At 43.5% G+C, this 13544-nt stretch overlaps 1 protein-coding gene across 1 annotated transcript in view; it reads right to left on the reverse strand.

Annotated features, from left to right (window-relative positions):
* The window catches only part of ST8SIA6 (ST8 alpha-N-acetyl-neuraminide alpha-2,8-sialyltransferase 6), a 135860-nt gene extending 123574 nt beyond the window's left edge, over positions 1-12286 (reverse strand). Inside the window, exons 1-2 of the mRNA XM_067705540.1 lie at positions 12186-12286; positions 11602-11700 (exon numbers count right to left, since the gene is read on the reverse strand). Of these exons, the coding sequence (XP_067561641.1) occupies positions 11602-11700; positions 12186-12286 (200 nt within the window). The remainder of the gene's footprint in view (positions 1-11601; positions 11701-12185) is intronic.
* Positions 12287-13544: the final 1258 nt, after the last annotated feature.

Consider the following 13544-nt stretch of genomic DNA (forward strand, 5'->3'; position numbering starts at 1 on the left):
AAAAACCTAGTACCACTACGGACACAAGGCAAGAGGACTCAAATCCTAACACACTGGGGGTTCCAGATACTTGTGGTGAAAGAAACAGACAAGACACAGACCTCACCGAACTTCAATCTATCTCATGAATAAAATTCCCCAGACATGGAAAACATGAGTATTTTGCAGCCCCAAAATAAACAGGGAGTATTGGATAAACTCCCAAATCGGAAACACAAAAATGTGCCCACAAACTTAATGTGCAAAGAGTAACGCTATGGTGACAAATATAAACATGTAAAATACGGATGTTCCCCTGAAATAACAAAGTAGCACATATGCTATAAAAAAATACACGCCAGACACAAAATTTTGGATCACACATTCTATCCCACAGAGTAAGGAAATAATGAGGTATAATCTCAAAAAGAATATATGGAATATTGAGTATATCCTCCCGAGACAGCACGTGAGGGTACCACTTGAATCCAACTAAGATTCCAGGAACCCGTGAGAGATTTTAATCAATTTCAAAATTAATGGTCTTTACAACCTACAACCTTAGTTTTTTGGAATACCACAGTTTAAAAATTATGTGTTAGAGAATTCTAGTGTTTTTAGAACCAAGAACTGTAACTAACAAGATAATGGAAATTATTCTTCAATAATTTCAGAAGCTCAGGTTATGCCCTATAAAATTATCTTTAGAAATAACATGCCCATGGATATGACTGTTCCCAAGAAATTACTGACTGATTATCTACAGCATGTATTCTTAGCACTTCGTGGAACAAAATAAAGTTTTTTAAATCTGAAAGTACAGACAAGATAGATTTAACTGCCCTGGATAAGCTAACTGTCTTACTGAGTACAGATAAGTATACTAAAGCCATAACCATCTTCTTAATGGCAAAAGGAGACATGAAACAAGATACCAGGATGCAAGAACACTTCCCTAAAGTTTACTCAAAGCATCGATTGCTCTTTAAAGAGCCTCTTTTTCGGCACCCAAATGAGAGGTCGCAGAACCATTGCACCCTGAAACCACAGAGCAGCTTCTGCTAGTGGCTCTAAAAAGAGTAACTTCTCCTGGCAGATGAGGAGATATATTTATTTCCTTTTCTTCTCGTCACATCCCTTCTGCTGTGTCCTAGCCTCACCTCTCAATATTTCCTCTGTGAGCACCTAATCCTTCAAAATGTTTGTGCTTCTCTATAACTCCTGAAAAAAAAAAAAAACAACTTTATTCCTTCCCCAGGCAGTCAGGCTTTTTTTCTGTTGTTTCATCCTAATGCCTGCTGGTTCAAGGACTATGTCTATGAAGGGCACACTGAATTAATACACAAGTCCAGACAGCGCTAAGGCCACCTTGATTTACATTGCAATGGAACCACCGGGTGCAAACAGTATTGTCTGCTGACTGCCTAATGTCAGCTCTGAAGTCTTAAAAGAAACACCCCGGCGCTGGGTGAAGAGAGGCCCTGTCAAGCAGGCCATGGCGTGATATGAAACAGAAAGTTAAATTCCATCTCCAACCACCTCTGAAGTGAGAGTTGGGCCAATCACACGCCATTTCTTCCTAACTCCTGACCCCCCGTCCACTCACCCTACAAAGCAAAGGAAAGAGCAGAACATTTCTTCATGTCTTGCAGGTTCATCCTGGCTTTGCTGTCCACATGTCAATGTGCCCACAGAAGCCTGGCAGGGACTAAAGGCTGTGTTCTGAAGCCCTCTCTCTGGGTTGCCTCCCCCTGGACAATGGTGCCCTGCAGCTTACACCAGACCAGAGCAGCCAAAGACATGACACAGGCACCAGGGAACGAAGGGACTGAAAAAATGTCAATCTGGGGAGCACCATACATCCATTTTCAAACAGGGAACACCAGAAGTGCCGAAATGGAGGAGAACCCCCTGTATACCTTTAAAAGAAGAGGGGCAATTAACACATAGGATTGGGAAGTAGGGAAGGAGGCGGAATGCAAGATGTAAAGCCTCATTTCAAATGAACCCGGCAAGCGGACTCCAAGCAACTTTAAAACATACTGAATTTTCAACATCAGGACACACAGAGTACCATTACTTCTAAAAGCAAAGAAGCAAAGATACCAATTCTCAAAAGTAAAAGCCTTCATCTACTTGGAGGGCGGGGTGCAGAGGAAAGGGGTAAAAGGGTGAAAACCAGCTGTTCCAGAGTTATGTGTGGCTCTACAGCCTTTTTTTACAACCTCTAGTTCACGCTCATCTTGAATTTTCTGAAGCTCGCAGTTATGAGCCCAGTGGGACAGGAGCAAGTCAACAAGGCCTGATTCTCCCTCTTCCAGACTATTTACACTCTTACGGAAGTACACACGTCTACACAGAATGACAGCCACACATTTTGATGGCAACAGATAGCTGCTTTAGAAACGTGTCAGGTTGGGAGAGGAAAAGTTATTAGTAATAGGGCATCACGTGGAGAAATTACCAGCAGCTGATGTAAATTTTCACCCCTGAAACAGAGCAGGTCTAGGGAGAAAAAAAATGAGAGCGGTTTTGATCTTCCTCCCACTGCCTGTCTTTATTTACCTGAGCACGGAGAGCCTGCCCCAACCACAAAATCAGGGGGCTGCTCCCACACAGGAAGGACCTGCTTCCTGAGGCAGCAGAAGCTGGTTTGGGTGCTGCTGCACCACTGCTTATGCACTGCTGTCCTTCTACAGCCTCCTGAGATTATACCACCATCATAGCATAGCACAGCATGTCACAGCATATCGTACTATACCATATATTATATCATTACCATAACATACCATACCATTACCATATTATACCATACCCTATCATACCATACCATATCACATCATTCCACACTATATCATATCATACTATACCGTATCATTACCATATCATTTCCATATCATATCATATCGTATCATTTATAAAGCCGCACTGAGGGAATGGAAGGGGATAGAAAGGGAATCAGCCATCTCACACACCCTGGAATGTGAAGGGGGTGGCAGATATGGGGAGAGCCCCAGGAGCCCGGCCATTTCTGGATTTCCGGTGACATATGTCACCCACCATCCCTGGCAGCCGCGGAAGTCCAGGTTGATTAGGACCACTCAGGAATATACACACTTTTTGACAGTCATGAGGTCAAGACATGGGAGCAAGAGATAGCTTTAAGGTCCAGTATTTAAAAAGTCAAATTAGTAAAATTTATGTTACCTGTATTTTGCCAGATTTGTTTTTCAATTCAAATTTTTAAAAAAATCAGACATTTGTTTAAGGGCTAAATGGCTCAGTCTCTCATCTGGTGGACGCTCTAAGAAGCAGGATCTTTCAGCCCTTGGTGGGAGCCACTAGGGGTTCTAGGGCATTCTTTCTGATGGGCACAAGGCCAGAGAAAGGACTCCTCATTTGGGGATATATAAATTAAAAAGCAAGCCCCCCAGGAAGGATAAATTAGGAGGATGGCATTGACAGATACACACCGCTATATATAAAATAGATAAACAACAAGGATTTAATGTGCAGCACAGGGAACTATATTCAATACCTTGTAATAACCTATAATGGAAAAGAATCTTAAAAGATATATATATATATATATCTGAATCACTTTACTATATACCTGAAACTAACACAATATTATAAATCAACTATAGTTCAGTTTAAAAAAATAGGAATTAGAATAATACCTACCTCATCAGTTCTACTGCATGCAATAAATAAATTAACATATGTAAAAAAAGCCTCCCAAGTTATAAATCTTATTAAAAGATTCTCTAACTTAGGGATAGAACATTATTCTTAAGATGCAGAGAAAAATCATACTTCAGAAAAACATTTACTATAAGAAACAGAAGAAACCTTTAGAAAGCATTTGCTTCATGTTCTCAAGAATATACAAGAAAATATGAAGAAATGGAAGATGGGGTTTAAAATGTGACTTAGATGCTTTCTAAGATATAAACTGAGTTGATAAGAAGCAGGCTGGAAGAAGGAAAAAACTGTAACATCTAAAAATGTAATAGATATACTGTTTTAGACAGGGCAAAACAGAATTGACACGAAGAGAAAAATAATTCAGGAATGTAGAGGACAAATTTGAGAAGCCATACCAGAGAGCAGAGGAAAAGGACAAAGAGAAAAGCAGACTCAGAAAGAGAAGTGAAGTTGTTTACATGGGACAGGGATGGTGGGTAAGAGGTATAGTGACAGAAGAAAGGAAGTGAAGACTGTCTTCTCAAAATAAAAGCAGACTCTGTGGAACACATCGAATAATCAAAGGTACACTACACAATTTTTTAAATTTAAAAATAACCTGGTCAGTGGATTAAAAATGCTTATACACAAAATTAATCAAAAGAGGTAGTTGCCGAGACACAGATAGCACTGTGAATTTTTAAAATTTTCAGTTTAAGAAAAAATCCTGACAGGATCCAGTAAAACAATCAAATAGGTTACTTTTGAAGAAATAATATTACCTTCATTTCTCTCTCAGAGTCCTAACAGCCAGAAAATAGAGGAACATCTTACAAAAGTTTTAAGATGAAAATGTTTAAAAAGTGCAGTTGTGATGCAATAATTCACGACTCATGGATGAAAAATAAGAACTGCATTCTTAAATATCTGAAGTTTCAGAAACACTACTATCCACATTCCAAAGCTAAAACTATTAGAAGAAAGAAGACATGCCAACTGACCAAGAAAGGAATGGAAACAAAGAACTAAAGAAATGAGGAGAGGATCATTTAGAGACAAATGTCAACCACGGAAAAGAGAATCTAACTGGTATTTTTAGATTTGTAAGCAATCGTTTAATTCAAATTTAAAAAATAGTCATTTTCAAAGGAGAAAGTATATAATAGAATAATAGTAACTTAATAAAAAAGCCCACCCCTTTTGCCATGTGCTAAAAGAAGTTCTAGAAGGAGTAAAGATTTAAATATTTTAAAGTGAGAGATGTCCACTTATCTCAGGGTACTAAATATATCAATAAATTAATCAATTCAAAAGCAGGATTGACAATAAAAAGTAGGTATAAGTGACACGAATACAGAAAAGTTGAAAACTTCTACAGATTAAATAACCACAGACATAATTAAATGTTAACTATATTAGAAAGCCAATTTAAATGCAAGATAAATAAAAGTTTGATACTTTTGATGCTTATAAACCTCTTGTAAATCAACAAGTAACTAGAATATCTTTATAGTAAAATAGACAAGGCTATGAACAGCCAATTTAAAAAAAGAAGATGAAGAGGGTGTGGAGAAAAGGGAACACTCCTACACTGTTGGTGGGAATGTAAGTAAGTTGGTGCGGTCACTATGGAGAACAGTATGTTCTTCAGAAAACTAAAAATAGATTTACCCTATGATCCAGCAATCCCACTCCTGGGCATATACCCAGACAAAATTATAAATAAAAAAGATACATGCACCCCTATGTTCATGGCAGCACTATTCATAATAGCTAAGACACAGAAGCAACCTAAGTGTCCATCGACAGATGAATGGATAAAGAAGATGCAGTACATATATACAATGGAATATCACTCAGCCATAAAAAAAGAACAAAATAATGCCATTTGCAGCAACATGGATGCAGCTAGAGAGTCTCATACTAAATGAAGTAAATCAGAAAGAGAAAGATAAATACCATATGATATCACTTATATGTGGAATGTAAAATATGGCACAAATGAACCTATCTACGAAACAGAAACAGAATCATAGACATAAAGAACAGATTTGTGGTTGCCACGGGTGGGGGTGGGGAGAGGGATGAGCTGGGAATTTGGGGTTGCTAGATGCAAACTATTAAATTTAGGATGGATAAACAACAGGGTCCTACTGTATAGCACAGGGAACTATCAATATATCCAATCTAGTGGGATAAACTATAATGGAAAAGATATTAAAAAAAGAATGTCTATATGTGTAAAACTGAGTCACTTTACTGAATAGCAGAGATTGGCACAACTTTATAAATCAACTATACTTCAATTTAAAAAAAAATTTTAAACAATAAAATATTTAAAAGAAGATGTAAATGGTCAACAAACATCTTAAAAATTAAACACAATGGTAAACAAATAAACACATATTAAGACAACAGTGAAATACTATTCTTGAGTATGAAATTTTAAAAAGTGAAAAGAAACTCTAATGCACAGAATTGGCAAGAATTTGAGACAATGGTCACTCTCATATACTGCTCACAAAAGAATAAATTGGAACAACTATTGTTGTTGGACAAGTCATAGCAACATTTTAACATTTTCACATATTCTTTGATCAAGCCCCTCCACTTCTAGGAATTTATCTGAATAATCAAGATTGTGTGTAAGGCTATAAATTTGTTCATATTAGAATACGCATCAAAATCAAAAATAAGAAACAACGGAAGTGACCAAAGGGAAGAATAAATAAATTACAGTATGTGCATACGTTCAAACACCATGCTCTAAAAATTATGTTGCAGAAGAATACTAATGACATGAAGAAAAGCTCAGATGTTGTTAAAAAAAAGTTACTAATCCATACCAAAATATTCATAGCAAAATTACTAGATATGTGCACATAAAATGACTGAAAATATGAACACTAGCATTTTTTTCAACATTGAAATGACAGGTGGTTTTCCTTTTCAGTGTGTTCATCTAAAAACATACAATAACATCTCTGCAGTAATGCTCCCTACAATAATATGAGTTGGGATATAACATGACTGTCTTTTGAGGTCTGCCCTTTACTGAACCCCAGTTCTCAAGAGAGACAAATCAAGTTCTACTGCAGGGAGAAAGGGTCACAGGGAATGGAAAGAAAGGTCATTAATGGAAATAGCAGGCGAACCTCTCTAGGAAAGCAGAGAAGTGGAAGTGGGATTACCACAACTCTGGTGGACTTGTAGTCCAGTCCTTCCAGACGGGCCAGTGAAAGAGGCACCAACTCAGCAGCACCTTCAAAGAACAGTGGCTTCTATCCAGAAAGTCCCAGCCAGCCACAGGATCCTGAATCATCACCATGGACATTAAAGCCAAAATGGACACTGCCACTAAAAGATGGCAAACCATAACCGAGACCTAGATAATTCCCATGGAGGGACCCTGGAATTCCAAGCCAGATAGTTACACACACTTGCTCTGGCCATGTCATTCATGTCACAATAATCCAATCTCTCATGTCTAATGACTGAATATTTGGGAGCTCACTTATAACATTATGGCAGGATTTTATTTGGTGTCTTTTATAATCAAAAATGAAATTAATATTATTTAAGAACACATATTAAATTAATATTTAAGAAAAAAATTCCAACCACTTGGAAATTTACAAGTACTCTCCTAAAAGACAGGCTGAAAGCTAGGCCTCTTGCACCAAACAGACAAGCTGTGAATGCAAAGGAAAAGTTCTTGAAGGAAGTTAAAACTGCTACTCTGGGGGTGGGGGAGACTACTTTCCTACAGAACTATGGACGTAAAACTAAAATGTTCTAATGTAATTATAAATAATTTAGAATATATTTTTAAAAACCAAAACACTATGTATCCAAATTTATAGAACAGGTGCAAAGCTGCATTCAAAGGAAAATGCATAGTATTAAATATTATTGTTACAAAGAAAAAGGGAAAAATCGATAAATGAAGCATTCACTTCAAAACATTAAGTTGGAAAAAAAGGAATGATATTTTAAGATTAAAAAAACACAAAGAAAAAAAAACAAATCAAAAAAAAAACACATAAAGGAAATAAAACACGGACATACATCAGAAGTGAGAAATAAAATCCAAGAGCTGTTTGTTTGAAAAACAAACAAACCAATGACACATATTGACAAAGTTTACTAGAAAGAGAAACAATCCATTGTGATGGGGTCATATTTTGAGAATTGTTAGTATATTTTTCTCTTTTGTCTTTCTGACTTTGACATGACATTTCCCTAGTTATTTTGAAGCATTCTTTGGAGGAGTATAAAGAGATAAAGCCTTTTTCCTAAAAGAATGCAAAGAGAAAGAATAAGGTGATATTCAGCTTTGGACAAATGAAATAGGATTTGCTTCAGCCCCAAGAAAAGATTCTCTAAATTCCTCCCATTATGCCTCTTTAGCACATTAACTACCTCACCTGCCAGACTCAGCTCCTGGAGCTTTCCCAATTTTTTTTTTTTTTAATTCCAGTCCCCACAATGCACCCTTAAGGCTCAGGTTTGAGTCAGGACAAAAAAAAAGAAACTACGATGCAGGGGAAGCCTGCACATTTCCAGCCTAGAGCAAAGATGGAAAGAGGAGAAAGAAAGGAAAGAGAGAGCTTTGGCTTGGAGAAAGGTGAGGGTAACAACAACGGTAGATGGGGCTTTGTCTCCTCCCCCAGTTAGGACTCTAGAAAAAGATCACTTCTTGGGCAGTGTTCCACCGCAAAACTAACTTAACACAGGGTCACATCCACTTTGTGTGGCAAATAGAGGGAGGTCCTGATACTTAAGTTTCCTGAACCAGCCTTGGTCCGTGTATGTTTAGATAGGGCCCCAAAATAGTGGGCAGACTGGCTGGAACTAGCCAGCTAGAGCTGGGTGAGGTAGCATTGTAGCAAATGTTGCAGAGGACAACTCAGGATGGAACTAAAAGAGAATCTTCAGCAGATCCCTGACATGTAGCATTAATGGGAGCTCAGGTGAGACCAAGACAGTGGAGAGTACCAGCAGGTGGAAGGCCTGAGGGAGAAGAATGAGCCACAAACGGCAGCTTCCATCGCTGGCTATCACCAGGGTACCCACCCAGCAGACGGGAAATGGACAACATCCCCTTGGAGAGCAGAGGGTCAAAGGATACCATGATCATGAACCCCACCGCTTAACTCTACCACCGCACCTCAGCCCCTCTCCCACTTAGATCTGGGTATCATCTGAAAGTCAGAAAAGATGGTGGAAACAATCTGAAAGAGTGAGCATTTGCTCCCAGAGAGAATAAACATACCAAAAAGAGTTGCTTAAGTTGGCACTTCTGACTAAGCTTTAACCTGGACACACACACACACACACACACACACACACACACACACACACGCTCCATCTTGCCCAGCACCTGTGGAAGACTACACAGCAGGGAGATTAAGAGTGTGGGATTCTGGATCCACATGGCCTGGGTCTGACTCCTGGGTCCACAGTTTGTCAACTCCGTGACTTTGGGCAGTTGACTCCATCTGCCTGTGCCTATTTCCTCATCGGTAAAGTGAGGATCTTAAGAGTTTCTCTCAGTGTTTTTTGAAGATTAAGCGAGCTAATAAATGTAAAGGACTTAGACCAGTGTCCACAATAAGCATTCAGTAAGTGCTGCCTATCCTTACTGCTTTTAGTATTGTTATTATACTATTACTTATACCTTCTACCTACAGCTGGGGCTCTTGGAAGAAGATCAGACCAGCTACAGAAAAATCAAAATTATAATTTCTCTACACAACCGAGTGGTATGGATTAAAATTTGTATCCCTGCCACATAAATAATCAATCATAAATGATAAAGGGGATATAAAGTAGATCAAAAGACAAGTTTTGAAAAATACAACAGAATGGTACAAAATTAAAAACCTTAAGAAAATGGACCACATTCCGAAAAAAATATGAATTACCGGTATTAGCTCAAGAAGTACGCCAAGTAGAAAGAAGTACGCCAAGAGAAGCTGAAAAATTCATCCAAGAATTACCTCCAAAAAGGCCTATGACCAGATAATTTAATTAGTACATTCTTTCTAAGTCTTCCCAAGGGACAACACCAGAATGTATAACAGCACCAGGACTTGGAAAAAGATGCAATGCTCCCCAATTCACTGGAAAACTACTACCTATAATACACAACTCTGCATAAAGTAAAAGTACAGGCTAATATTTTTCTCTAAAGCTTTGTTACCCCAGGATCTCTCAGTGCCCCTGATACGCTGTGAGATTCCAGTAGGAGGCTGCAGAAGGCAATGTCGTGCTGTACTTCAAGATTCCTTCTGGGATCCCCCAAACCCTTCTGATGGTCATGCAGGAACTACACCAGAGCCTTAAGTCATGCACTCAGAAAATTAAGATGGTCCAAGATCCAAGAATACACAGAAAGATACACAGGGGAAAAGGGATTCACAAGACATAGAGGAAAAGAGACAGTATACAAAATGGGAAAAACAGGGACTTCCCTGGTGGCGCAGTGGTTAAGAATCCACCTGCCAATGCAGGGGACATGGGTTCAAGCCCTGATTCGGGAAGATCCCACATGCCGCACAGCAACTAAGCCCGTGCGCCACAACTACTGAGCCTGTGCTCTAAAGCCCGTGAGCCACAACTACTGAAGCTCGCGCGCCTAGAGCCCGTGCTCTGCAATGGGAGAAGCCACCGCAATGAGAAGCCTGCACACTGCAACAAAGAGTAGCCCCCGCTCACCGCAACTAGAGAAAGCCCGCGGGCAGCAACGAAGACCCAATGCAGCGAAAAAGAAATAAATAAAATAAATAAGTTTATTAAAGGAAGCAAAAATAGTAGCAAGGCTGAGGCTCAAAGCAGTAGATCCTGCTGGTGAAAATGTAAACTGATTCAACCCATCCAGGAAGCAACTGGCCAAATGTATTCAGTACCTAAAATGTACATACTCTTTGATCTAATCATTCAACTTCTATCAATCCACCTCGGAGAACTGCAAATGCAGATAGATTTACATACAAGGATATACTTCATAGAATTATTAATAGCAAACAAAACAAAACAGGAAACAATCTAAGTGTCCAAAAATAAAACGTTATATAGATTATAGCACATTCATACGATGAATTATGCAACAATTAAAAGCAATGTTTTGCAAAAAAAATTGTAATAACACATATATGTCTGATTTTTTAGAGATAAAAGGCAGAACAAAATACAATGTACAATCTTAAGTATATTTCACAAATACATGTACATGGGAAAAACTCCTGGAAGAATATAAACCAAAACCTTAATATGATCTCTGGGTGGTGGGACTCCGAGTGAATATTTTTAAATCCATTTCTCATATCATCTAACTTTCTGCACTAAGAATGGATTACTTTTACGACAGGTTAAAAAGAAAAGATAAAACCCAAATAATTATTGCACATGGATAAATACTCCTAGGAGTGACGAAGAAAAAATCTGTCTCCATTCAGTAAGGACAAAAACATTCTCAACACTGAGCACAGAATTCCACGCTCCCAAACGTGCATCTTACACCGGTGCACTTGAAAGCATAAAGACACAAAGCAAACCAACCAAACCTCTCGAGAGACAGGCTGAGCTGCTTCTCGAGGTTTCCAGCACACCATTATCGCGAGGGGAACTCAGCACCCATTTTTTTCAAAGTGCAGCTGCTTTCGTATCTCCCTTGGTTCGAAGACCATCCACATCGAGGGACAGGCTTTGCAGTGGAGGTTGAGGGAGTGTGAGAGTTACACGCGCGCGTAGGCACACACATCCTCTCTCTCTCTCTCTCTCTCTCTCTCTCTCTCTCTCTCAAATCCACTCAATCGTGTGGTCCCAACCAGACAACTCGAAGCGAGCCCCGCGGTGCAGCCGCGCCCCATCCCCGAGCCGCGGCGCCCCCTCCCTCCGGCCCTCCCTCCGGCCGCCCGGCGCTGCGGGTACCTGTTCGTGGTGCGCGGGGGCCGGGTCGGCGGGCTCCCGGGCGTCCTTGGCGCGGCGCGGGTGCCGTGGATGGCCTCCCTGCTTTCCTCCACCAAGAACCTGCACAGCCGGGAAGCAAACTAAGTTGGGGAGCAGTTGGCTGGCAGGCTCGGCCTCGCGCTCGCAGCCCAGCGGCCGGGACATCCTCGCGCGCCCTGGCTCCCGGCGCAGCTCCCAAACCCCGGAGTTTGCGAAGAGGCTCGGGGCGGGAAGAAAGGGAAAGCGCGGACCCGCCGGGAGAGCCCAGGTGACCGACGGGGAACCCGACGGCAGGTCCGGCGCCGCAGCTCCCTCTCCGCTCTGACCGGTCCCCCGGCGCCCCAGCCGGTGCCTGGCCGCGGCTAGCGTCGCCCCTCCGATACCCGCCACTCACCCAGGCCGCCTCCCGGACGCCCCCATCCCGCCCCACCTTCAGGCCGCCGCTGCCCGTCGGTTCGTCCTCGCAGCGGCCGAAAGTCCGCGCGCCCGAGAGGAACGGGGGCAGGGGGCGGCCGGGGCCCCCCCGGGACGCGCGGAGGGGCGGCCGGAGCGCGGCGGTGGGTTACCTGGGGCGCGCGGGCGTGTCGGTCGAGCACCAGAGCAGGCGCAGCAGCAGCAGCAGCAGGAGGCTGGCGAGTAGGGCGAGCAGCGCGCCTCCCGGCCGCATCCTGAGCCACGGGCGCAGCCGCCGCCGCCGCCGTCTCCGCCGCTGCCGCTGCTGCCCCGGCGAAGCACAGCCCGGGCGGCCCCGACTGGCGGCTCCCGCCGCCGCTGCCGCCGCCGCAGCCACGCACACCTCCAGCGTTCAAGGCGGCGGGGAGGGGCGGCGGCGGCGCGCGCCCCCGGCCCGGCCCGCTCGCTCTCAGCGGGCAGAGGTAGGCGCCGCGGCCCGGCTCTCTCCCCCGGCTCCCGCCCAGCCCCGGATCGCTGTGGCAGCCCGGCTGGCGGTGGCGAGGCGCCCAGCTCGCCTCCTCTCCTCCCGGAGGCGCTCGGCGCTGCTGCGGGCTCTGGTCGTCGTCGTCGTCGTCGTCGCCGCCGCCGCCGCCGCCGAGCGGGGTCACCTGAAGGTTGGGGCTCGGGCGCTGGACGCCGTGCTGCTTGGGCTCCAACTTTCCTGCGCCCTCACCTGCCCCTGGGAGGCCGCGCGCTCTTCCCCGAAGCCCACGCAGCCCACCCAAGCGGACCACACCTGGCTCTGCGCCCCTGCGGAGGAGAGCGAGGGCTCGGAGAGGCGGAAGAACAGGGAGGGAAGGGCCCACTTCCAAAACTTTGAAAACGGAGTAGTCGCTCTGCTGGATCGTCCCACGCGCAGAGGCTGCAAGGGACTTCCAAGCACCTCCCCTTGCTTGAAGGCAGGTTCAGAGGGACGGCGAATGGATTTCCGGGGGCCAGGCCGTCCCTAGGGGTCGGGCAAACTACCGCCCGCAGGCCGAACTCGTCCCCTGCCCGTTTCTGTGAAGAGCTTCCTTGGACCAACTGCCTGCCCCATTCCTCTGTGTTATCAATGGCCGCGTGTGGCTCTATTTATTGATCTAGGGCCGCTTTTGCGCTGCAAGGACAGAATTGAGTCGTGGTCCCAAAGATCAGAGGGCCGGAAATGTTGACTCTCCGGCCCTTTCCAGAACAAGCTGTCAGACCCCTGTTCTAATTCATATTGGGCTGGATCATGTTGGTTAGCATCTCATTGATTAGTCAGTATCTCATGTATTATACTAGAGGAGAGTGATCCCATGACAGCGTGATACAGTCTGGCTTCCCAGCTATTTATCTGGGCGTGGGCCTCCCCTCTTTCGGCCCTAAGCTATTCTGTCTGCGCATGGCCCCAGGGCTCACTGTGCAACCTCCCTGGGTTTTGCCCCTGCCTCTGAACCCTGGAGGAACATCCATAAACCCTAAACTCCACGGTGGTTATATGGGAGCTCACT

This window comes from Pseudorca crassidens, chromosome 1 (assembly GCF_039906515.1).
Source record: "Pseudorca crassidens isolate mPseCra1 chromosome 1, mPseCra1.hap1, whole genome shotgun sequence".
NCBI classification, from domain to species: Eukaryota; Metazoa; Chordata; class Mammalia; order Artiodactyla; family Delphinidae; genus Pseudorca; species Pseudorca crassidens.